The 25207-nt window shown below is 40.2% G+C and overlaps 1 protein-coding gene across 6 annotated transcripts in view; it reads right to left on the bottom strand.

Annotated features, from left to right (window-relative positions):
- The window catches only part of FHIP1A (FHF complex subunit HOOK interacting protein 1A), a 211542-nt gene that overhangs the window by 72425 nt on the left and 113910 nt on the right, over window positions 1–25207 (bottom strand). For 4 of the 6 annotated variants that reach the window (XM_070415308.1, XM_070415310.1, XM_070415313.1 and 1 more), the window contains exons 3-4: window positions 18136–18367; window positions 6828–7454 (exon numbers count right to left, since the gene is read on the bottom strand). In XM_070415308.1, the coding sequence (XP_070271409.1) occupies window positions 6828–7454; window positions 18136–18240 (732 nt within the window). In that variant the 5' untranslated portion in view covers window positions 18241–18367. The remainder of the gene's footprint in view (window positions 1–6827; window positions 7455–18135; window positions 18368–25207) is intronic. The other 2 variants (XM_070415311.1, XM_070415312.1) reach the window with 1 other exon arrangement.

The following is a 25207-nucleotide window of genomic DNA, read 5'->3' as shown; positions in this document are numbered from 1 at the left end:
ATTAGAGGTGGAGAGAGCCGGCAAGGTGAGCAGGAGTCAGACCCTGCAGGGTTCTGTAGGCCAAGATAAAGAGCTTGAGGGACAGCCACTGAAGAGCCCAGTAGTCAGCTATATGGACTTGATGCTTAGAGAAGGATCTGGGCTAGAGATGGTGATCTGGAACCATCCATATGTACATGGTACCTCAAGCCATACAGACCAGAGGGAGAGGGAAGGGAGGTTTAGGCAGATGAGATATGATAAAGTAACCCATAGTGCCTGACATCAGAAAATCAGAGGAGGTGGTGGGGGTCCAGGTATGTTGAACCTGGAAAAATGATCTATAACCTCATTGTTGCCCCTCCTTCTCCCTTGTCCTGTTCCCACAGCATCCTCTGTATTCCTTTGTGTAGCACCTGTCTGTCTTGCATTTATTAGTGTATGGCTGTCTGCTCCGTCTCACCTGGTGTCACCTGTCCAGTCCAGTCCTCACTGGGGTGTGGATGACTTGTGCAGGCAGGTATATGGAGCAGCAGAGGCCAACAGTGCTTCCCGTGAGAAACACACCCAGTTGGACAATAGAGTACAGGCCTGGCCTGAGAAATGAGAACCTGGAGGTCTTAGCACAGAGAAACCAGATGGTGCCTCGGGAAGGAGGGGTTGGGAGTCACATGGAGTGGGAGCCCACAGTGGAGTAGGAAGGGCAGTGAGAGAAATAAGTGAACCATTTCAATATTTAAGAAATCAAAAGATTATGTCTGTTTCTCTGTCCTTTTTCCTAGTGACCTTTTTTCACCCATTCATTCACTCGTTCATTAAAAAAGAATTACTAAGTATCTTCCGGCCAGGTACTAGGGTAAGTACAGGAAATACAACAGTAAACAAGATAATGCATTTATCTCTTTTTCATAATCAAAGCATCTGTGCTCCCAAAGGAGACTGTCCCCTATTTAAAGTACTTAACTCCTTATCTACACACCCAAACCAATCACTTTAACTCCCGTTGTAAATGTGACCCGAGTGAGTTGTCTGTAATAAATTAGAATCTTCTACCAAGAGAGAACAGAGACCAAAAGTTCTCCTTGAAGGGAAATCTAACCTTGATGCCACATTTTAAAAATCAATTACATTTGCTAACTCATGCTAAATTAACCACAGAACAAAGGCTTTAATTCTGCATATGCCCGATTCCTTAACCACTTTAAGGCTTTGAAAATGAATTCATAAAGACAGGCTTAATTTGTCTGACTAAAAAGCTGGGAATAACTATTTAGCATATCAATATAATTACAGCAACATTAATCTTCAAATTACATACATCAGTGACAGTAATTAAAAATAACACATACCTAATATTCACTTTTTTAAAGTGTATTCTTGGAAAAGGCATGGGTAAGATGGGAACAGAAGCCTGTCTATGGAGACAGTGGAGTGTGGCGATTGGAACAGAGAACTACCGCGTTCTTGCCACTATACGTGGGGCTAGCGAACATCTCTGCTACGTTCTTCAGGCAAAGAAACATGGAAGAAAATATTCTGCAGAATAAAGAGTATCACATCTTTCTTTTAAATAGGTTTTTATTGAATTTTTAGAGAGAAAGTAAGGGAGCGGGAGAGAGAGAGAAACATCGATGAGAGAGAAACATAGATCAGCTGCCTCCTGCACACCCCTACTGGGTTTGAACCCGCAACACAAGGCATGTGCCCTGACTGGGAATCAAACTGGTGACCTCTTGGTGCACAGGATGATGCTCAACCAACTGAGCCGCACAAGCCAGAACTAGTATTACACAGTCTTAAGAACAAGATTCCAAATCTTTACTGCTAAATACTTAGATCCTCCTTTCTAAGACTGCTCAGAGTTCAGATCCATTCACCCAATCCACATATATTTCTAAAACACTGACTGTGGCCCAGGTGCTGGAGAAAGAAGTGAACAAGCCAGCCCAGGAGAGATGGAGAAGAAAGGTGATGAACTAATAAATGCAAGAAAGATGATTGCTCCACAAAGGGAACCAGAGGGTGCTGTGGGAACAGGACAAGGGAAAAGAAGAGGCAACAGGTTTGTAGATAACTTTTCCAAGAGTTTAATGGCACTATCCATTTACTTTTAAATTTCATTTTTAACTTAATTTAAAAATATATAGATATTCAACAGCTAATTAAAAATAAAATACCCATCCACTATTTTAGCCTTGCATTGATCCTGGCCACACAAAAGTAATTATAAGACATATTTGTTCCTAACACATTAAGTAGTAACCCAATATTTTTAATTTATTTTCTTTCAAGAGTCTCCTTAAAAGAAAATAATCGCCATATAAAACTATAAAGATAATAACGGATAATTTAAACAGCACCACTTCCCTGAAAGCATGGTAGTGGTTGAGACCATGGATTTTAGTATCAGACTAATGCAGCTGTTGAACCTGCCTCTGCCATTTACAGGCAGTGATTAAGTCCTCTAGGGTTCAGTTTCTTTACTGAGTTGCTGTGGGAATTAAAGAAAATAACGCATGTGAAAAGGTGACCATCATGGCGGATACATACCAATGTTCCCACTGGAGGGAAGAAAGGTGATGTGCCCAGAGCACAAAACAAGCCAGGGAAGGTCCATCTTTAACGCAAAACATTCAATACTATCCAGTTAATTTTAGCAAAAACAAAAAGATTTTTAGCAGATGGCTTTAGTCTGAAGCTAGCAGCAGAACACCTGGTAGGGACCATTTGATACACCTTGCCAACATAAAAAGCCTCATAAATTTTAGATATGGGATAAATAATGTTCTACCTGCGGCTGTGTACCTAAAGGTTGCAAAATTTCAATTTGCCTTTCCGAATTTATGTATAGGCTGCTTTCTACTTTTGCCCATCAGTAACAAGTGACAAGGGCTTAATCATTAATATTTGTTTAAAAAAAATAAAAAGAAGACAGGGTCATAGAGTTCCCAATCATTTGTTGGCTCTAAATTGTTCCCTAGGGTATTCTCATCCTCCTTTTCTTGGAAAAGCACATCGTGAGATGAGCGGTGGCGGAACCAGCAAGCTCTTCCTATCAATGACAACAGCAGGAGTTTCCAACAGTGGTCTAGTTTCCTGAAAGAGTCATTACTCTTCCCCACACCTGATGCTAACACACTTTGACAATCATACTAATTAGAGAAAGCCTTTTGTCAATTGTGGTCCTTAGCCGGGTGGTTAACAGAGGATGCTTTTATATTCAACATACAGAGGCCCCCTTTTAAAAAAATTATGTTGTCAGATGTAATTATAGAAAACTGGGGACAAATGAGATTATGGGATCCATCCTGAGGGGCAACTTAACACAACACAGCAGCTCTGTGTTCCATCCTAGAAAATAATGTCAGCTGTAGACGTTGTTTTTCCTCCAACTTTAATGAACTCGACAGTGTTTGAAAACACATTTTTATAAAAGCAACAATTACTCAGTAAAATCTGCTTACAACATAAGTGAAAATCTAAACATTAAAAATATGCTCTATTCTAGTCCTAATAAACTTAAATGTTTAAGTATGAAATGTTACAAACATATATAACATAACAGGATAGAAACCATCCCAAAATTTCACAGATTTTAATGTTTGCACATCATTTCTTCAGGGCACTCTTTATTTTTATCAAAAAATAAAATCTAACAAATAGAGCTAAACCCTACTCCAACCTCATTACCCTCCCTTCTCCTTCCTTCACCCCCAAAAGCAACCAGTCTTGAAGTGGGAACATATTCCAGTACTTGTTTTTGTACTTTTACTGTATTCACATGTATCCAAAAAACAGCATACCTTATGTCTTAAAACTTTGTGAATTTACTAACATACTATATGTAACCTTTTGCTACTTGTATTTTTACTTAACATGTTTTTAGACTTGTAGGTATTCACACATATATACTTACATGTACACTATACATGCAATTCATTCGTTTTGAATTCTGTGTAGTAACCCATTATGTAGAACAGGGGTGCAGAATGTCCGGCCTGTGGCAGTATAAGGCCTACGAAATCATTTGGTCTGACCCTGAATAATTAAATGTTTGACCAAATATAGCAGGCTAATTTTTAAAACATATTTTTATTGATTTCAGAGAGGAAGGGAGAGGGAGAGAGAGATACACTAATGATGAGAGAGAATCACTGATCAGCTGCCTCCTGCACACCCCCAACTAGGGATCAAGTCCACAACTCAGGCATGTGTCCCGACCAGGAATCGAACCATGACCTCCTGGTCCATAAGTCAATGCTCAACCTCTGAGCCACACCAGCTGGACTGCAGGCTAATTTTTCAGTTGCTAATTTTGTATGGCCTGCGAATGATTTTATAAATATCCAAATGACCATTGGCAGAGAAATAGGTTCCCCATCCCTTATTAGAACAAGACAGTCTATTGATCTTTCCTTTAATATATTTCTATTTTTCTCTTCCTCAAATCAGTATTCTATTGAATATCTTTGTGCATGTATCCTTGCAAACATATGCCAAATTTCCCTAAGGGGATATCTAGAAGATGCAGGGTCACATGGCACACAAATATTCAATTGTATTAAATATTGCCACATTGCTCTCCTGATTTATTGTCCCAATTTACATTCTCAAGAGTTCCTGTTTTTTCACACCCTTGACAACACTTGGTGTTACCAGATGTCTGACAGTTCACCACTCAGATAAGCAGTATCTGATGTCTCTTTGTGAACTGATTTGCATAGGAAAGATACACATATTTTCATATGTTTATGGGCTTTGGGTGTCATCTGGGAATTGTTCATTCACATCCTTTGCCCATTTTTCTAGTGTTTTCTCATTAATTTGTAGCACTACAAATATTTTTGTATATTATGGGTACCAATTACTTGTATTTATGTGTGTTGCAAATATCTTCTCCCAGTCTGTGTGTTTTTTTTCTTAATTCCAGTCTTTTCTTTATGGTTGGTGCTTTATAATTATAGTTGGTGCAAAAATATAAGTCTTGATATTTTATTACTTAAGTACAAGGAAGTGATTAAACACATGGGTCCTTGAGTCAAACTAACCAGGTTCAAATTCTGACTGTATCTCTTACTAGCCATGTGCACAGGTTCAAGAATTAGGATGTAGACAGCTTTGAAGTGGGAGGGGGGAGCATTATTCTGCTTGCCACAATTGCTATATCCAGTTTGGAGTGCTCTTGAAGAAATGTAAGCAATAAAACAGCAAAATCAGAATTCTCTTAGGAGTATAATCTGACAATGTAAGATAGTGAATTTGGTAGATGCTAAGAAAGTAGGGAGACACATTAGGGTCTAAACACAAGGATGGTAGGAATGAAAATAAAAAGGAGGAGCTAGATGTGAGCAATGTTGTTGTAGTAGAAGATAAATATTTTTTCAGACAGCTCAAAGAAAGAGAAACTTAGTATGTTGGCACAGATGAACGAATCAGTTCTTCACTTCCCATGTGACTATCAATCTTTGTACAATCTCTTATTCCATTGGTCAGAACCCAGAAGGGAAGAGATACTTCGTATCCTCAATTTTTTAACTGCCATTCTATTTTTCAAAAAATTTTACTTATTTGTTGGCCTGAAATAAATATTCACCAGATATGAGGTGACCCTGGTTTATTAGTAGAAATAGGAATTTAGTAGTATAAAGAAAATTACTGCTTTTGGACCTCAAAGCAAAATACATTATATTACTCACTAGGGTTACTACTAGCATTTCAAGCAGGTCAGTTCTTTACTGGGCAAGACCATTCCACAAACTGCTGTACAGCATCCCTGGCCCCCTCACACTAAATTCCTCCCCAGCCACCACATGCCCCTATCACAACCAAACACACCCCACATACATTTCTAAATGCCCTCTAAGTGCCCTCACGCCTGTTCAAGAACTACCCATATAGTGTTAATTAACAACGAATCTAATCTACTTATGTCAACTTGCCTGGCCTGTTCCAAAAAAAAAAACAATTACTAATGGTCTTATGCAGTCTGCCAGCAGAATCAGGCATATTTAAGGCACTATAGTTTATAAAGAAATACAACGATGCAACTGGTAAAAAGAACAGACAATGGAAATAAACCAGAAATGTTCACTGAGTTGGGAAAATAAAAATAGCTGTTGCCCAACGTAACTGACAGACCAGAAGAAGATATAAATCTGTCCTCTGAATCTTCCTTCCAAAGCCAACACTAATGCCAAAATAATGACCAGAGCCCCGAGGCACCTCAAGAGTCCCGGACAGCTCCCGTTATTTTCTGGAACTGGGACTGGACCTGGGCTACTCCACCATCTGCAAGCGACCTTACACGTTACTTCTCACCATACCAATGATTAAGAAACGATACAGAATAGAGTTTTTCTAGCTACCTCCAACTGCAAATAGGTACTTATTTAAAAAAAAATATCAAGTCGGTGCTTTGTGTCCACAATTATGGTCATTATCTTGCTGAGAAACAAATTAATTTGTGAGACCAGCTGTGAGGGGTCTCACCACATGCCATGATCCGTTGGAGCACAATAAACCTGAGAAGGTAAAAATACAAAAAGAGCAGGTCTTACCAATTGCTCCGGCCATGCTCTTAGAAAAAACTAAAATAGTTTCTAACCCAACAGAAGTGAACCAAGACATGGTTACACATGTAGGTTCCGTATTTTGAGCTGACACTGCTCAATCAATAGCATCTCGATTTAGGATTGCCCTGGTCCCTCCCAAAGATATCCTGTAAATATCTTTCCAAAGAAGGTGCCAAGTACAACTTGCTGAAAAGGACTAATAAAGTATTTATCACCAGCACAAGAGAGGGAAGAGGACTGGGTGAAAAGCATGGCAATGAAGGGAGTGGGACTTACAGGACAAAAGTAGGTGTTCTCCACGATGTGATGGGCCACCATGCTGTTCTCGGCAGAGAGAGACATGATGAAAAGCAAAGCGTCCCGGGCCTGCTGACCCACAGTCCCCTCTCGGTGAATGAAGGGAATTAGAAGGGAGAAGATGAGGAAGTTGGCCGCCCCTTGGTCCTCACTCGTGTGGAAGAAGAGTTCCAGGATGGACGGATCTTTGGCAAGGATGGAACAGAGCTGGTTGAGCAGGACAACCAGCTTCCCCTCCACAGTGGGGGTGGCTGTTCCTGAACAAGAGCTCAGCAGCATCATCAGGGGCTTCAGGATGGGCTTGTGGTGCAGCAGAGGCTGGTGCGACTGGGTGACCAGCATCTCGTACATCTTTAGCTGCTCGACTTTGGTGTCATCAGTAAACTCCCGCCTCAAGCTCCAAAGGAAGAGTTTCTCCATTATGTTCTCAGAGACCACGAATTCCAGAATCGGCCCCATGGCAGCGTCCTTGGCTTGTTCTTCAATCAGCAAGAAGAGCATGTGTTCTACATAATTCTGCACTGCACTGGCCTCGTCTGGAGGGATGGACCCGTATTTTGCCTGGGTGTTCTTCAAGGGGTCGTGCTTCTCTAAGATCTTCACAACCTGTAACCAAACCAAACATTTGTCAACCAACTGATGTCTACCATACTGACAAAAACAGGGCACCGATTGTGCCAAATCTTCACGGAAGATATGGGAGCCATGGCCCACAAGAAATAGGTGAGCACTGTGTTGGTCTCTCTCTCTCTCTCTCTCATGAGAATAAGATGAAGAGGTTAAACTATAGAAGGAAGATGTTTGCAGATATTCATTTATAATAGTTATCATTTTGGGCAACCTAACTGTTAAAGAAGGTAGTATGGTTATGCAAATTAAGCCACATGCATATCTGGGCCTCTTATTATGAAGACGATTGAGCAAAATGAAAACTTGTAAATGATATTTTAGATGAAAAAATCAGTTACATTATATCGTTAGGTCCATCATTATCAACCATGTCAAAAACATGAAAAAAAATACCAAAAAGAAATATGAAAAATATAAACCATTTTTGTGTTCAAAGTAATGACAAGTTAAATTTTTTCTAACTTGTCAAAAATATTGCTTTTTAATCTTAAAATACATTAAATGAGCAAGACTACCTGTGTTCTCCTATAAATAGCATTGATTTGAGGATTTCAACAGAGGAACACAGATCCTCATAGGCCCTTGAGAGAACATTATCCTCCCCTCCTCTACTTGGATGAGCACCCTTTTCAGCCAAATAAGCAACATTAGGAAGGATGAGAGGAAACTGGTTAACAAAAGACATATACCTAGCAGAATCAGCTCTAACATATGGTATATGTCTGCATTTCTTGAAGCCAGAAAAAGTTCTGAGATAACCAATTATAAAATAAATCCTTAACGTACAGCATTTCTGTTTGGAGTAATGAAAAAGTATTGGAAATAGTGGTGATGGTTGCATAACATTGTGAATGTAGTTGATGCCATTGGATTATATGCTTAAAAATGGTTAAGATGGACCTGACAGGTGTTCCTCAGTGGGTAGAGCACCAGCCTGTGCACCGAAGGGTCATGGGTTCAATTCCCAGTCAAGAGCACATACCTGGGTTGCAAGTTCAATCCCCAGCCCTGGTTGGGGTGTGTTCAGGAGACAACCAGGTGATGTGTTTCTCTCACCTCAATATTTCTCTCGCTCTCTCTCTCTTCCTCCTTTTTCCCACTCTCTCTAAAAATCATTGGAAAAAATATCCTTGGGTGAGGATTAACAACAACAAAAATGGTTAATTAAGATGGCAAACTTCATATATATCTTTGACCACCAAAAAGAAAAAGTCAATTGACAGTAAAAAAATGAGTAAATTCCTAATCGGGTCATGGTGCTTCTCTCCCTTGCCACTGTTAGCCTGTGGATGCTCCCTGACTCTCTCTGCCCATCAGTACTGACTTCTACCTTGGTACCTGGAAACTAAAACAATGTTTTTTTATCTCAACTCCCATGTAACTTTATGACTTTTATGGTAATATTCATTCATTTCCTTAAAATGTATCCACATGATCATTTTCAAACAACCAAACACTGATGGCTTCATTTTCATTCCGTTTTGCCTGTCTGAACTGCAGGCAGCACCCTCCTGGCCCAGTTCTGTAACATGCGGTTACATGCTCTGTATTTAGGTTACGGAATGTTTGCAAGTCACTGGAGAAGCTGGCAATGGTACGATGCTGTGTCAGCATGCATGAGAGCGATGACAGAAGTTTAGTTCTCAGGGGAAGTTCTAAGTTTTCCCCTGTCAGAAACAGGGCAAAGGAACCTTTACAGACCAAGCAAGTTATATCCTTACAGAATGAACAGAATTCTACAGAGTCTGTCATCTCTATCCACTTCTATTATAAAATTAACAATTCTGTTACAAAGGAAGAAATCACCCCAGCACTCCTGAGCTGACATTTTCAATAAGAAAGACCTTTGGTTAGCAGCTCCCCAGGAGGTACGTGGCTCAATGACTGGTGACCCAGCGTGCCCACTGGACATGCCCTCCTTCGCTCTATGCTGTCTCTAGAGTGCCCCCGCCCTTCCTAACATCCAAGAAGCTGCCCAGAATTCCTCAAAGGCCTGATAACCTCACTGGCAGAAATGCTGGGACCCGCCCCCCTTTCCCTTTGCTCTGGCCTCGGTGACAGAGATCACAGTACCACAATTGTCCAAAAGGGGGCTCCACGTCAACACAGCATAGTCTCCAGCTCCAAAGCCCTAACTTTAAGGCTCCGCGTTCTGAAGAACAAATTAGCTGCCCTGCCTTATCACTTCTATAATTTCAAAGTCCACATATCAAGTTTATGTATGAGAGCTATCTATACAGCCAGGCTTTGGGGTAGAAATGTAATTATACTTCTCATGTGTACTCAGACTGCCTTAACTATCTAAAATTGGGACATTATACATCGATAGTGGCATAGCAAATTAGCTCAATCCCTTTGGAAAACAATCTGCCAATATGTACAAAAACTATTAAAATTGTTCCTCCCCTTTGACTTGTTAATCTCACTTTGGGAGAAATGCCTAAAGGAAACAACCCAAAAATAATTGGTTAATAAATGTTCACACTGGTGATATTTTTAATAATGAAAAATAAAAATATTATTTACCCAAATGGTCAAAAAGAAGAGAATGATAATCACAATGTTACCTCACCATACAATAAAGCTATTAAAACACTAATCATATAATTACCTGCAAGTGTATGTATAAAATAATTTAAGTTAAAAACTAAATATTTGACAAGGAGATGTATGATTAGAAGTGAGTCTGAAAAGATATAAATGAGATAGGTTCATAAGTTCTTTCTTATAAATTCATCTAATTTCATAATATAAGTAAAAATAAAAGTAGACAAAGTAATTTTGTACTAATGTATTTTTTAAAAGGACCAAAACACTGAGTTAAAAACAATTAATAATTGGAAATCTCCTCATCCTCAGAAATTCCTGAGCAATATATATTTATGCATATGTATTTATACTTATATGCATGCATATAGATATTACATATCTATATGTACACAATACACACAAAAACTATATACATAATCATAAGTTACATTTTTCTCATGAATATTGTTTATTCCAATGTATTTCTTTGCAAACAGTTTTTTTTCTATGAAAAATCTAAAAAAGAGAACTGAGATTTTTATATAAAACGCAAACTATTTAGCAGCTTTTAAGTCAGAGCATCTTTATAGTGTAGCTCCCACTGCCTTCTGGGTTAATGGGCAGAGAAACATGAGAACAGAGCTATAAACACCTATGGAGATATAAGGTTTGTTGATCATCTGGAATGGAACAGAATCCTCAAGAGCCCTTTATTCATTCCCAGCCCAGGGGTGGTTTACTGCCTGGAAGATGGGTGTGTTACAACCGAGGCCAGTGAGTCATGGAGTACACAATGCCCAGCAAAGTGCTGATTCTGCCTGTGCTGCCACAAGTCCTTAACCTCTCTCCTTAGGTGCCAGGACCCTCCCAGGCCTCCTCCCTTCCCCTTCCAGGCAGACACACCCATGACCTGCTTTTATAAGTGGGCTCTGGGGGCCCACACTCTGGGCCTGGTTCCTGTCCAAACAGGGAATGCCTTTCAAGCTCTTGGCTAGAGCACAACTTGCACTGAAATGCCAAAGAACTTCAGTTCTCATGTTCCAAGGTTGCTGCCCAGGTGGTGTCATAGCTCTTTCAATTTCTACAGACTGGTTCCTGCTGTGATCCGGATGTTTCCTTATATTTTCCTTTGTACCCACCAAACTCCAATTTTCCTGTGTCCTGGATTTTTGCTTGCTGCCTATGTTCACCTATGTATCAACTCTGACCTTCCAGGTCTAGGATCCACGATCCCACACTGCCCCCAGCAGCGTCCCCAGGCCTTGCCCATTCTATGATTATATTCTCTCTCTTATACTCTCAACCGTGCCCCAGATTTCCCAGCCCCAGTTTCTTCTCAACTATGGATACTCTCAGTCTTAGTGATTCAATTGGGGGGCTGGAGGGATCCAAGTAGAGAACAGAGCAGAAGCAAGCAAAATACACATGGCAAATATTTCTTTTACTAAACAAGTTCACTTCATTAGGCTGCAAATATCATTTAAGAAACGAATCAACCCCTGATAAAGTCCATGGTCATTAAGTGGGTAAACCAGCTGAGATCAGAAATTATACTGTAAATGTTTTGCTGAGCACAGCCAGACATGTGTTGATTTACAAGCTTTAATAAATACAAGCTGGTATGTATGTGTGCGAATTATGAGCTCAGATCATATATAGATCCACATGTAAGTTATCACAACTCTAAAAAGAAACAAATTAAAAAAAATCAACAGTATTAACACTGATATACAAATTATCATCTAGCGGTTCTCAACCTGTGGGTCACGACCATCTGAAAACACATATAGCATATCAGATATTTACATTACGATTCATAACAGCAGAAAAATTACAGTTATGAAGTAGCAATGAAAATAATTTTATGTTTGGGGGTCACCACAACATGAGGAACTGTATAAAAGGGTCGCGGCATTAGGAAGGTTGAGAACCACTGAATCATATATTAGGATTATCAGGGCTAAATAAGATGAACAAATAGCATATTTCTTTCATAAAGGAATATTAGCTACTCCTATGCTTAGCTGTAATGATGCGCCCCATCAGTCATTGAAAATGGGCCCGGATTTCAAATATTCACAAATTCTAAACAGAAAATTCAAATGCTTTCAGAATCAAAAGATCTACATAAATCACATAATCACACCTCAAGATAACAAATGATTATTCTTCACAATAAACACAAATGTTTCCCTCTCAGGAGATTAGCTTTGACTCCATCTTAACATTGTTCTATATAATATATATGTGTATTCACACACACACATATATGGATGAATCAATAGATGATTATTTATGCTACTTTAGTTGGAGCCTAGTTATTTTAAGAAAGTCACATGAGTACAACCCATACTTCCAAATCCTCTGGAATGCTTAAAAGTGGCAGCATGAAAAAAAACCAAGTTACTAAGCAACATTTTCCATCACACAGAAGAAAGGCAGGATTTAGCAATCTTAAGCAAATTCCACTTAATGTACCAAATAAATACAACGAAAGTTAGCTTCCACCCAGTCCTTGTTCATGACTTAACACCTGGTCTTTCAGTCTGGGGTATTCCTTGCACACCTATTCCTGTGGGAGACCTTTACTAAGTCATTTCTTTTTGTATTAAGATAACATAAAATAATAACATGTATTCTTGCACAAGTTGGTTAACTCAGCTCCGGTTCTGAACTCCAGAGACTTGTTTAAATCTGGTGTAAACCAGGTTCACACAGGAGTTACATGTACATGCCATCCTGCCTTGGGACCAAAGACAGTCCAGTAATTACTGCAATGCAGAAACATGGTAGGGACATCAGTCAATAAAACATCATAAACTAATGCTAAGTTAGCTATGTCTTTTTTTTAAATTTAGGTATTAGGGAAAGGACTTAAGAGTAGTGATCTATGTAATAATACTCCAGAGAACACTGTAATTTCAACCACAGCAAAAAAACAGACATCGCCAAGCACGCCATGGAAGAGTTGCTGACATTTCAACATGTGTAACCACTTGAGAGGCTAACAGAAGCACAAAAGGATGCCTTGACTCTCTAAAGCAGCCAGCGGTGGCCAACCGGTGGTCCGCGGACCACTGGTGGTCCGTGAGGTCTGAAAGGTTGGCGACCGTTGCTCTAAAGAAGCATAGCTTTTGTTCTGCTGTACTTTCTACTTCAAAATTTAGAGCTACTTGAAAAGCTGAGAAGAAATATACAAATTTTTTAAATGTTAACAAATATCTCAGGTGAGAGGAAGTACTGGTCAGATGTTTGTTAACAATTTTTTTAAATGTTACTAAGACATGAAGATTAATCAGAGTTCTCTAATACTGCCCAACTTTTCATCTCTCGAAGACTTTACTTAAGTTCTCTCCATCATGATTCTATGACAAGGCATATACCAAAGGAATGAAGATGAGCAGAGCAAGAGAATGAGTGTCAGGGAACAGGTGGAAATGCACATCTCAAATCCACGGACAAGTGCTCTACACGTTCTCAGTAGAGCCAAGCTACTTGGAGCTCTACACAGACACTATACTTAAAACATATTACCTATTTTTCATTACAGCATTGTGGGAAGACATTTGACTTAATTAACTAATCTAGATAACACAATGTTTCCTATCCCCACCATCTCCTTAGAAGAAAAAGGCTGCTAAACAGACTAGCTTTTCTTCATTAGTCAGCATTACTCTATTTTAGCTCTGAAATTTTCTTATCTTAAAAAAATTGTATAACAGCTTATTTTTGCAGACTAAGAGTGGTAAGGAAATGCTTTGGGCTATTGACTAACTAGAATCACAAAGAAATGTGCATTCATAACTGATTTTTTTAATAACCTACCACCCCTGTTCTCCTGGCTCTAAGAGCAGACACCTTTAAGTATATAACTAATCTTGATTCGGTGCTTAAAAGGAGATAGAGAATGAGTACATCATGGGCCATGAAGCTTCACAAACTACAACTGTGCCATTAAGAATAACTAGTGTGTGTGTGTGTGTGTAGGGGGGGGGGGGGGGGGGGATTCATATGGCAGTATAGTTCAATAGTTTATCTGATGGACCAGTGCTTACTTCTTGCTCTCTCTTCCATTCAAAAGCAAAGAAGCAAAAGCAAGAGATAAAAGCAACAGTCTACTAGACTATAAACTAGTCTTATAGACTACTATAAAAATTAAACACACACACACACACACACACCTAACACAATACAACACACTCTGCCAGATCACTGATCATTAAATATAAGTCCAAAGATCTTACTGGTAGCAAATTATAAAGTGTTTGAATATTAGTGTGTGTTCAAAGTTGTTTTCTAAGTCACCTCTCTCTTCTAAAAGTTGTATTTTCTGTTTCCTGTGTTTCAGTTCAGCAAGTTGAAATCCACAATATGCCAACATATTCTTGGCACTGAAGACGTAGGTGAACAAATGGTCTCTGATCACAAGGTTGGGAAGAAGACTCTGTGCATGTCATGTTAGTGAAAGGGGGTTGGTCTAACCATGAGAGAACACTGGAGGTGCTGCTGGAGCAGAATGAGAGCATACAAGAGGGCGGGAAGGTTTCCTGGAGGAAATGATGTCCCACATGAGGCCTGCAGGAGAGGCATGTAACCAGGGGGAGGGATATCCCAGGCAGAAAGAAGAGGAAGTGCCTAAGGCAGAGAGGCATAAAATAGCACAATGCCACAGCCCAGGAGGGCAGTGACTAAGAACTCCAAGTAATTTTGTATTTCTGGAAACTCAATAAGAGATGAGGAATGAACGCGGCCAGGACATAATGAACCCTATGTGCCATCCCGGCCTGTAGCTGGGAGGCCACTGAAGTTAGATCATTCCAACTAAAGGAATGATCCAGACAGATCTGGGTTTTAGATTCCGTGCTCTGGCAACTTACGATGCAAGATGGCATCTAAGGTGAGAGGAAGTACTGGCCAGAGACTACTTCCTACAGCCTGGATTCTCCAGGGTCGCTGTTAGGAATACAACTATTCCTGAATGGCCACTATGGAACAAACCTGGGATGGCGTGAGATCCCTAGACCCAGGGAACAGTTTGGAAATGCTGGGCCACTCAAGGACTCTCCCCTGGAAACCCCCCCCTGAATCACAGGCTGCCTTGGATGGTGGTTGGTTACATAACTAGCTGTCCCTGACACACTGCAAGTTATAGGTGGGCAAGCAGACCCACCCCCCAACCCCCCAAAGTGTGCTTTTAAACTCAAGGTCTGGAAAAGAAGCTATTAGTACGCAGTAGAATAGAACTCGCCCAATGTTAATTATGCTGAATCTGCACACTAACAAACAGAAACACCCTGGATAAAAAGGTGCTGCACTTGCCAGCTAATGGAACACTTCACTAAATAAAACCTTATCACTCAGCTCTGTCTCTGCCACATTTCTTACCGGCCTTCCGGGTTGCCTTGGGGAAACCCAGGGGCTACAGCCCCAGGAGTCACAGGAGTTTATGTCAGATTTTAGCTCATTTCCCAATCCTCTGCAACTGCTCTTCATCCACCCCCAGCCTGAACAACTCACATATGCAACTCCAAAACAATAAATAAATAGCAGTTGTTCCTATCAACTGGAGGTCTCATTCCTTACCTCACACTTAGTCCCACATCTCTTCCTTGCCCCGACTTCCTCACTTCTTTCTACCATCAAAAAAGTCAAAGCTGAGCATCTGTTTCCAATACCCCTTCTCTACAGTGTCCTTGACCTTTTGGACATCAAGACCTTCTTTTCCCTCAGTCATGCTAGCAAAATCTCACTGCCTCCATTTCCCAGGCCTTTCCCATCCATAGTAGTCCTTTCCCTTGACTTAATCTCTGTAATCATTATTATTCATTTTATAACAATGTATGTCCCATTGGCATCCAAATTAACTTCTACATTTTTTAAAGCCCAGACCAAGGCTCATCCATTCCTGTGTCCCCTCCTCCCGCACCCCACCCCCCCAGGGTGCCTGCAGTAGTACACTGAAGTGTGGACTCAGCAAGTCCCCAGCCAGCAACAGTCATGTTGACATCCACGTTAATTTCTGCAACCAGCATTTTTCTTGATAAAGGTAACAGGAAAGCCCTCCAGAGCCTTTGAAAGTACACAGAAGCTGAGAATGTTCTCCAGATTGGTTACAAAGGAAAAGTCAAGACTAAAGAGGTAAGAAACTTGACCAAAGTTAACAATGAGACCAAGAGTGTCCCCACTTACAAAAGGCATGTTTACTAACTAAACACCATTCTCTCTGACAAAGTTATCCTTACTTACCCTCAGCTCGGTGTTTTTCTGTACTAAACGGAGGGGGCTATGCTTCAGATAACCAGAAATATCTGCCAATGCTGAAGTCATTCATATTGGACATGACATGAATAATACGATTCTGGAACCAGGATTTCCTCCTTCACCAATGGAAAAGCATTTTCACACCTTCCTGAATTAAGACATTCTCACAGCACTCCCACAGCTTTGGAGAAAATTTGCCCGGGACACTATCTGGAAGGGCAAATGATCCATCTACATAAAATCAAGAGGTTGATGATATATAATGTCTTTGAAGAGGGGTACAGAATGCTAAATGGATCACATCACAGATACCCCAGCAGGAGTGATTACAAGCAAAGGTATTATACACAAACAAATAAGCAAAATGGGGCCCAGGGCAAAGACTGCACATTAGAAGGATAAGGCTTCCTCTGCCAAATGAAATGACCGAGGTTGAAAATGTTCTCAATAGGGAGCATCTGACTGTGCAATCTTACAAGTTAAAAAAAATACAAGGACAAATAATTAAATTAATAAACATATACATACTAATTTATGAATATATTATGTACATTATAAACACAAAATAGGAAATTTTAAAAGATAAAGATGGGAATATGCCTTCTAAAATATTCTTCCCACACGCAATAGCCTATTGGGCACCTCCGTTTGGGTTCACCACCCCACTTTGAAGCTAGCACTTTAAGAATCTTACAAAAGTACAAAGCCAAAGGTATTATTCTATTACTTGGAAAACTCCTGAATTATTTTCTTCCCTTTGCTAAAGCAGCTGTGCCCTTAACATCCAGAGAAAACCCATTAAGATTCAAATGGTGAAAAGTCAGAGAATGAGAAATGCATAAGAAATTTTGGAAGCTTTGGACTGGATAGCGACAAGAAGCTACAAAGTGCAAATGACCCAGAAGCAGAATTAATTTTGTTTTTGATCTAAACTGTATCCCCCATAATTGCTGTGATTTACAGGCTCAGTGCTTTAACCCATGTGCTGTTTCCGGACACAGGAAGGAACTGGGTAGTCATTAAAAAACTGTCACATAAATAGCCACTTACCAGCTCACCTGGGAGTGTAATGTTGGACAAGTAGTAAAGAATGCCAATTTTATTTATTTTACTACTTGTAACCTCCCTGAGAAAAGGGTGAGCTGGAACATTCAACCCTTAATTATCCATGAAAAAAGATCAGAGAAGAGTCACAGAGAAGTCAAAATGAATAATAATTAAAAAAAACCTTTTATAATTGGCTTTGTAATGAATTCAGATAACACCTGGCACTGTCTTCCCTTAAATTACACTGGACCACCAGCCCAAAAAGGGTAGAATACAGAGGTCAAGGGATCAAAATCTAAGTACTTACTTGAAAACCCACTAGTTATATAACTTCAAGCAAGTTACTTAACCTCTACAATTTTCCATTCCCTCAATGAGGAAGCTAATGCTAACTGCCTTATGGGTTTGTGGAAAAGATTACATGATACAAGGCATTTGAAGTAATCAGCACAACACTTGGTAAACATCTAATAAATGTGTGCTTTGTCATGTCAGAGTCTAAGGTCTGGGTGGAAATCAGCAGGGAGGAGGGGAAGAGACAGGATGTAGACATGGTCAAGTATACTGAAAGTGAGGTCAGATTCACTTGAAGGCCAACTGCTGGGGAACATGCATGTGCCCTAATTGGTTGTGTGTTGAAAACCATGGTTTTTAACTAGATACCTAGTCTAGGAAAGCTAGAAGAGAAAGCTGCTTTCCCGCCTTTCTGCAGGGGCTTTCCTCCCTGTTTATGGAAGGAAACCCTGTCACAGGTAGGAAACCCTGGGTCAGGGTGAAGGAGGCCTCTAGACCAGCAGAGAAGGTGGAACTCATACTTTACCTGCGCCCAGTGGTTTTTAAATACAATCATGCATGTTTCTGGGTCAACTCCCTGCAGGCTCACAGCCTGCTGGAGTTTGTGTTCAGTCGCAACCGATGACATCATAAACCTTCATAAAGCAATGCTTCTAAGTCATATTTAATTTTCATCAAAATTTCGCAAGCAGTCACTAACTTTCAAGAATCACATTAGAAATGTAACTTCTTCACATTTCATTGTCACCTTCCAAAACCTGTAATGACAACAAAAAATGCATCTCATTATGTTCGTATATTGAATAGGACACTGACTACTATATTTAAATCAAAGCCCAACACAGAACAAAACATCTACGAAATAGACATTTCTACTCAATCTGAAGGCTTCCCTTTTTTTCTCTCACCTTGCTACTCAAAATATAATGATTCTCCTAAAGCTACATGCATAAATTAAGCAATTATTAGGTTTATTCTCTCCACTACTGCCAACCAACCCCCTCGATTACAATGCTAAGTCACTCAAATCTAGTTGCTATCATCAAGCAAGAAACTATGATGCCAATGTCTGTGGAGTTTAAAAACACCCAGAAGCAGGGAAACCATTAGCTAATAGTGACAGAAATAAGTGGCTTAATGAAACTTGGGTAGTTATGAAACAGCACCCAGACTCCTGGGTCTAATATTATTGACTAGAGTTCCAGTGCGAGAAATTGCGTGAGACCCAGACCCACCACGCCAGCAGGACCCCAGACTTGCCCTGTGGGAGCCACGGGCCCCACCTCCGCTGCACCAGCCCTACCCCACCCCCCCACCCCCCGCCAGCCTGGCCCATGAGAGGTGCTCCATGCACCTCCTGGTGATGGTTCTGCAGTTATGGCATCACAACCACAGGTCTTTTAGGATATAGATTTTTTTTTTTTAAGTAATGCAACTGAAAGCATTCTCGGTCATTTGTGGCCACAAACTAAGTGAAGGTTTCTAGATTTTCTGAAAAATAATAGAATTCCAAGTAACCTTGACAAATCAGAGAGAAATGATCCATCAAAAACAAGATAGGGCACACTTACAAATGAGAAGTGAATTGAGTGGATAAAATATGAAGAAAGTCTGACTGCAACCGACTCCCCGTAGGGAGGAAATAGATACTGAGGTCACACAGCGAACAGTGGGTCTGATCCAGTTGTGTGGCGCTTACTCTCTGACAAAGAACTAACACAGTGGTGTTATCTCACCAGTTTGAACTGCCCATAAAAGGACTGGGTATCATTCAAAATATTATTTTTTTAGTGTACAGATTGGAGGGAGATCAGAGAAAGGTAATTACACTGTAATTATCAGAGAACTGGAAAACAAAACCCATGATATAATTTCCAGGCTCGTAGTGCCAAAACGAGTAGTGCAAAAACAGCTATTTTCAACTGATGGATATGAAAGGTAATACCAGGAGAACACTAATCAACTGTTCCTCCTACAAACAACGAACCGTAAGAAAGAAGGCTTCAGGTGATGATTCGGATTAGACCTTTGTGTTCTTTGTGAGGAGTGGAATTAAACACTGGAAAACAGTTAAGGTATATTCCAAACAAGTGCTTCTGCTGGGGGATGGGAGGCTAAACCTTCATCATTAAAGGATCTTTTAAAAAAAAATTAGGACATACGACAGAAAACTTACAAGAATTAATAATTCTGAAGAAAGGAACATATTTCAGGAGAATGAGAGAAGACTAAAGTGTACACAAAGAGGAAGGCCTGTTAGGAGGAGCACTGCACACAGAATGTTCCCCAGGAAAAAAGCAGCTGTGTGTGTCTTCTATGACTATATTTTATTATTTAAATTGGTGAATTCCCTATTGTACAGTTGCTAAGAGTACAAAATTGTTTTCAATAAGACACTGTTCACTGCCAACCACAGCCCTTTGCCCCTGAGAGGCATGTTTTTTCTTGGTGTTTTAAAAACTAAGAGTGGCCACCCCAAGCATGCAGGGTATGCGCTCCCAGTCCCCACAGCCCCCATGATCCCATGGTCCCCATCACTCCCTGTGACCCCACTGTCAGCCTCTCCCCCTCATTCTGACTACCAGGCTAGCCCGTACAAATAACATTTCAGCATGCAGCTTTGCTCCAAGTGAGGAGAGATAGAGCAAGTTCTGACTCAACTTCCTCATTGTCCTAAACGTAATATTGCTGTGAAAAACATCCAGGTCTGCTATTCAGATGATGTAATTATCATAATAAGGAAAATCGGGATATTTTGGTTTATCCCAGAGGCTGGATAAGTAGAAGACTCCTTGACGTTCCTGCTCCAGGATTCTCAGATTCTTGTTCATATACCGTGCCAACCGCCTCTGACTCGAAATCAGTCACATGCTCTCTAAGATCCTTTCAGTTGGTTTTCAAAGGGACTTTACATGCAACCTTTCAGAGAGTGAGACTGCATTACAGACAAAATAACTATCTTAGCTGAGGTCACAAATTTATAAGTTAGTTTTGATGGCAATAGAATGTAAGTTTCTCAATTCCCAGACCGGTGATCTTTCTAGAAAACCATCTTCTCCTTCCTGCTGGCTAGAATCCCAGCCCTATTGCCTTAAGGAATCTGGATCTTCTCTGGGAAAAGGGCATCTCACTTGGTTGGTACTTATCTGATCATACTTCTGAGGCAGATGCCTGAAGAATCTAAACGTGTCATGAGCCCAGAAACCACAACTTTGAGAAAACTTCATGGAGAAAGGTGTGTCGGGCAAGTCAAGCAATCCATGTTTGATAGCAAAACACCATGCCAGAAGATCCTACAAATGAAAATACTAACCAGAGACCAAAGGGCTGAATATTTCTACTCTTTCTCTCTCCTTCCCATGTTAGACTATTACATCACAGGCATGTCCCCAGGGCAACCTAAGCCCGAAAGGAAGAGACAGCACCATGTTTATGAGAGATGTACTGGTATAAGGATATATTTCCTCCAGCACCAAGATTTTCAAGATAATTCTGCCTTTCCCTGTTATTGGGCTTTACTCTTTTCCTTTTTTGCATTTTTCAATTCCAAGCTGTTTAATTAATTCTCAGATCACAACTGAAAGTCCCAAGAGAAGGACAGAGAAGGACAAAACTAAGCAAAAAGCTGTGAGTTGGTAAAAGAGGCTGCAGTCGCTGGAATGTGTGCCGTGTGACAAGCCTGGCTTTACTGGACATTTCCCCCTTCCTCGCCCTGTTCCCTCTCCAGCCTAAGGCGTCTGAAGCTGGGAATGCTGGCCGCTCTTGGCACACAGCCTGTTCTTCCCGTAAATACACACATGCACATAAATTTGAATTTCATGCCAAAGAGAGAGCTCTATAAACCATCCAGACCCTAACGAGTAATTTCTTTTTCTTTCTTCAAATAAACCAACACCAAAAAAAAAATACCTAAAGGGCTCTTTTTTCAACATGGGTTGCTTGTGGTTTTGTGGTGTGGTTGTTGAATTTTCTGGCATGGGGGTGGGGTGGGTAGAGGAGCTATCATAATATTATATATATGACAGCCTGATGTATCAGCACACATTCTATAGTGAAAAGACAGAACTGAATATATTATTTCCAAAGATATTACTGATAGTCAATATATTCATCTCAATATTATATGTAAAAATATTTTCCATCAATAAGGAAAGAAAACTATTAAATTTTTGTTGGAGACAGAGATAACTGACATAAAATTATATGATTTTTATTGGCCCTTTTTGGAAAGTATATGATATGTTTTATTTGACTATGAAAAAAAGTGTAAGCATACACTTCCACATCACAGAATTATAAAAGACTCCATATGGTCATAAAAGCTTAGATTCTAGTCATCTAGATCACACCTCCTTCTAATGTAAAAATTCCTTCAACTTCATTCCCAAATAAACAGATACCTAATTTCAGACTCTTTCAAAATCTACAATACTTAGGAGAGCTATAAATGTGTCAGAATTACATTTTTTCTTGAAATACAATCCCTGAATGACTATATGTTAATATATCTCTCTTTCACTACAGACTGAACTTACAATGTAAACATTTTGGCATATAATTCTATATTATCTCATATCATCCTTCAATTATTTTATCTGTTTCAATATAATATCCTTTAAAAACAAATTTTTAAAAATTCCTTAAGGGAAAGAAATAGGTAGCTACCTTATTGGGAGACAGAGCCAAGAGAACATTTTTATTGAGGAAAAAGTGATCATATTTGCAGGTCTAATGGGAAGGAACTAATGAACAGGGAGAATTTGAAGATTTTTTAAAGAAAGAAAGGATTTGATGGAGCAAGAGGAGAAGAACGGTGAAGAACACAGGTAGGATGAGGCCTAGAAACAAAACAGAAGCAAAGAGTCTTTTCGTGTTACCAATTCAGAAGTAATAGCCTGACCTTGGTGGGAAGACATTGCAGGTTCCCTTCCCACCTTTCCTTCTTCTACCCACCTGACATTTCTCTGACTGGTTTATGGAAATGGATGGAGAGTTTGGGTGGATTTAACGTAGGGAACAAAGGGTAAAGGCTAAGAGTTTTTAGCTCGGTTGTCCAAGCGTGGAAGTCAAAAACCTTAAAGTCCCCACTTGGAGTCTTGAGCTCTGAACCAGGAGAAAAAGGCCCAAGACTCTGGTTCCAGTTCTAATCAGCTGTGACACCCTAAATAAAAAATGGGGCTCTTGGATTGCAACCTTTCTTAGGTGAGTAGCTAGGTCTCTCCCAGCTCAGAAGTCATTATTTTGTGTATTTTATTACAACTGTGATACTAACTGGGAAGAGGTAATCTTAAAGAAGGACAATAAATGGGATTCTATCTGTATGCTTTTTTCAATTGAAGCATATTTCACTTAAGGAACCCAAAGCACAGGAATCAACCATCTCAAATATATAAACAAACAAACCACATTTGTGGTTGGTTGGTTGGTTGGTTTCTTGAGCAACTGCCAGTATAAAACCTCATTGTTTTAGAATGCACTTTGGAATGCCCTGAACTGGCTGCTACCAAACACATAAAAAGTCTATTACTGTAAAAGTGCTTATCACATGAAATTGTATCTAAGAGTGAAGACTCTTCCAATATTGGGAACACCTGAAAGAGGGGAACCTTGTGCCCTCACTTATAACTAAGAGCAGCGAGGGGAATTCATTTCAGGTCAAACTACCTCACACAACCTCGACTTAGAGCCTAATAAAATCCTATTAAGCCTAAATCCTCCCTGTGCTCTAATCCTCTGGCCCAGTTTCCTTTTCTCTCTCACTGCATATCACATAGCATACTGGGCTGTGGAAAATAAAGGCAAGATTAATAGCCCTGACTCCCCTGGACCTTCAACCTGTCATAGAGCATTTTATTTAATCCTCACCTGAGGATATCCTATATAATAAAAGGCTAATATACAAATCGACCAAACAGCAGAACAACTGGTCGCTATGACATGCACTGACCACCAGGGGGCAGATGCTCAATGCAGGAGAGGTCCCCTGGTGGTCAGTGTGCTTCCACAGGGGGAGTACTGCTCAGCCAGAAGCCGGGCTCATGGCTGGCTAGCGCAGCAGTGGTGATGGGAACCTCGCCTGCCTCCACAGCAGCACTAAGGATGTCTGACTGATGGCTTAGGCCCGCTCCCCACAGGGACATCCCCTGAGGGCTCCCAGACTGAGAGAAGGTGCAGTCTGGGCTGAGGGAGCCCCCCCAGTGCATGAATTTTGTGCACCGGGCCTCTAGTGTTTATTGAATTGAGAGAGAGAGAGAAACATCAATCGGCTGCCTCCTGTATATGCCCCAACCAGGGATGGAACCTTCAACCTAGGTATGTGCCCTGACCAGGAATCGAACCCACAACCTCTTGGTGTACAGAATGATGCTCCAACCAAACACTTAGACAAGGCATCATAGAGTTTGACTCTGGCTCTTTCAGGTTCACTGTCCATCATTTCAGTAAAGCAGTATCTTGTTTTGTGCCAAGTTGTAGGTCACCAGTTCATTCACAGAAAAATTCTCATGAATTTCAAGTGCACGAAGAAAATTCTCTCAATACATATACTCAAAGCGGTCTTAGGCTTTGATAAAGGCATACTTCAAATGAGTAACAAGACTGAGGAAAACTGTTAATGCCCTGAAATAAATAATTCCACCATGTTTCACATCTTCACTTCACTACAACAGGCTGCCAACAAGTTCATACCCAAGTGCCAGGCAACTGACTGATAAACAGAATAAGTAGAAAAGGAAAATTAAAATTAACATTCAAATTCATACCTGAAATTTGTTTGGGGACTTAATTTTTAATGCTATTTAAGAAATTAAACCCCTGTTGGCAAAGATTTGGAATGTAAAAATTATAGCTTTTGAAAATTACGGCAAGTGTTGAGAGACATCAGCTCATGAGTGACTAAACAGAAAAGTTTCTTATTCACACGGAGAGATTTGTTGAAACATGAAAGCTGGATCATTCTTAAAGGAAGTCTCCCCAACAACCCAATCAATCAATATAATTTTACTAGTATGCCCAACATGTCTTGGTCATTTTCTCTGGAAAGGGAGGGGCCTTTGGGGAGTTATGCTGTTCAGTCTAACGCCTGTCTTCACACCTGTACCCATGAGGATTAGTTTCCTAACGGCAGTCCTTCAAATGTCTTCATATGAAATTTTTCACACATGTAATCTGCAGAGTAATCAAGAGGATGTGAGGATTACCTTTTGAAAAAAGCCACACAAGAAACCGTCTTTTTGGAAATGTCCATCTAGGCATGGCATAAGACTTACTAAGTGCAATGAGTTAAGTAACAATAAAATTCTCCATATATCCCATGAGTCTCATCAATTGCTGGGCATATTTTTCTAAAGAGAGGTAGCTACAGTTTTTAGTCAACTCTAAAAGGGGCTCATAAACTGCTCCCGCCTTCAAAAAAGTTTAAAAGCCACTTTAAAGATGTGTTCACGGTAAAACCACCAAGAGCAGAGGCAAATGGCCAGCTCCAATTCTGAAGGTGTCACTGCAGAGACAGTGGTGGGACTTCTGGGACTTCGGTGATAAGAGAAAGTATGTCTCAGCAGCTTGCGGGCTGCTCCAGCCTGGGAGTAATCATGCTCTTG

The sequence above is a fragment of the Myotis yumanensis genome, unplaced genomic scaffold (genome assembly GCF_028538775.1).
Source record: "Myotis yumanensis isolate MYYU_CA2020_CCGP unplaced genomic scaffold, mMyoYum1.0.hap1 SCAF_5, whole genome shotgun sequence".
In the NCBI taxonomy this organism is placed as follows: domain Eukaryota; kingdom Metazoa; phylum Chordata; class Mammalia; order Chiroptera; family Vespertilionidae; genus Myotis; species Myotis yumanensis.
Note: the sequence above shows the minus strand (reverse complement) of the source record. Positions and strands in the feature narration are given on the sequence as shown.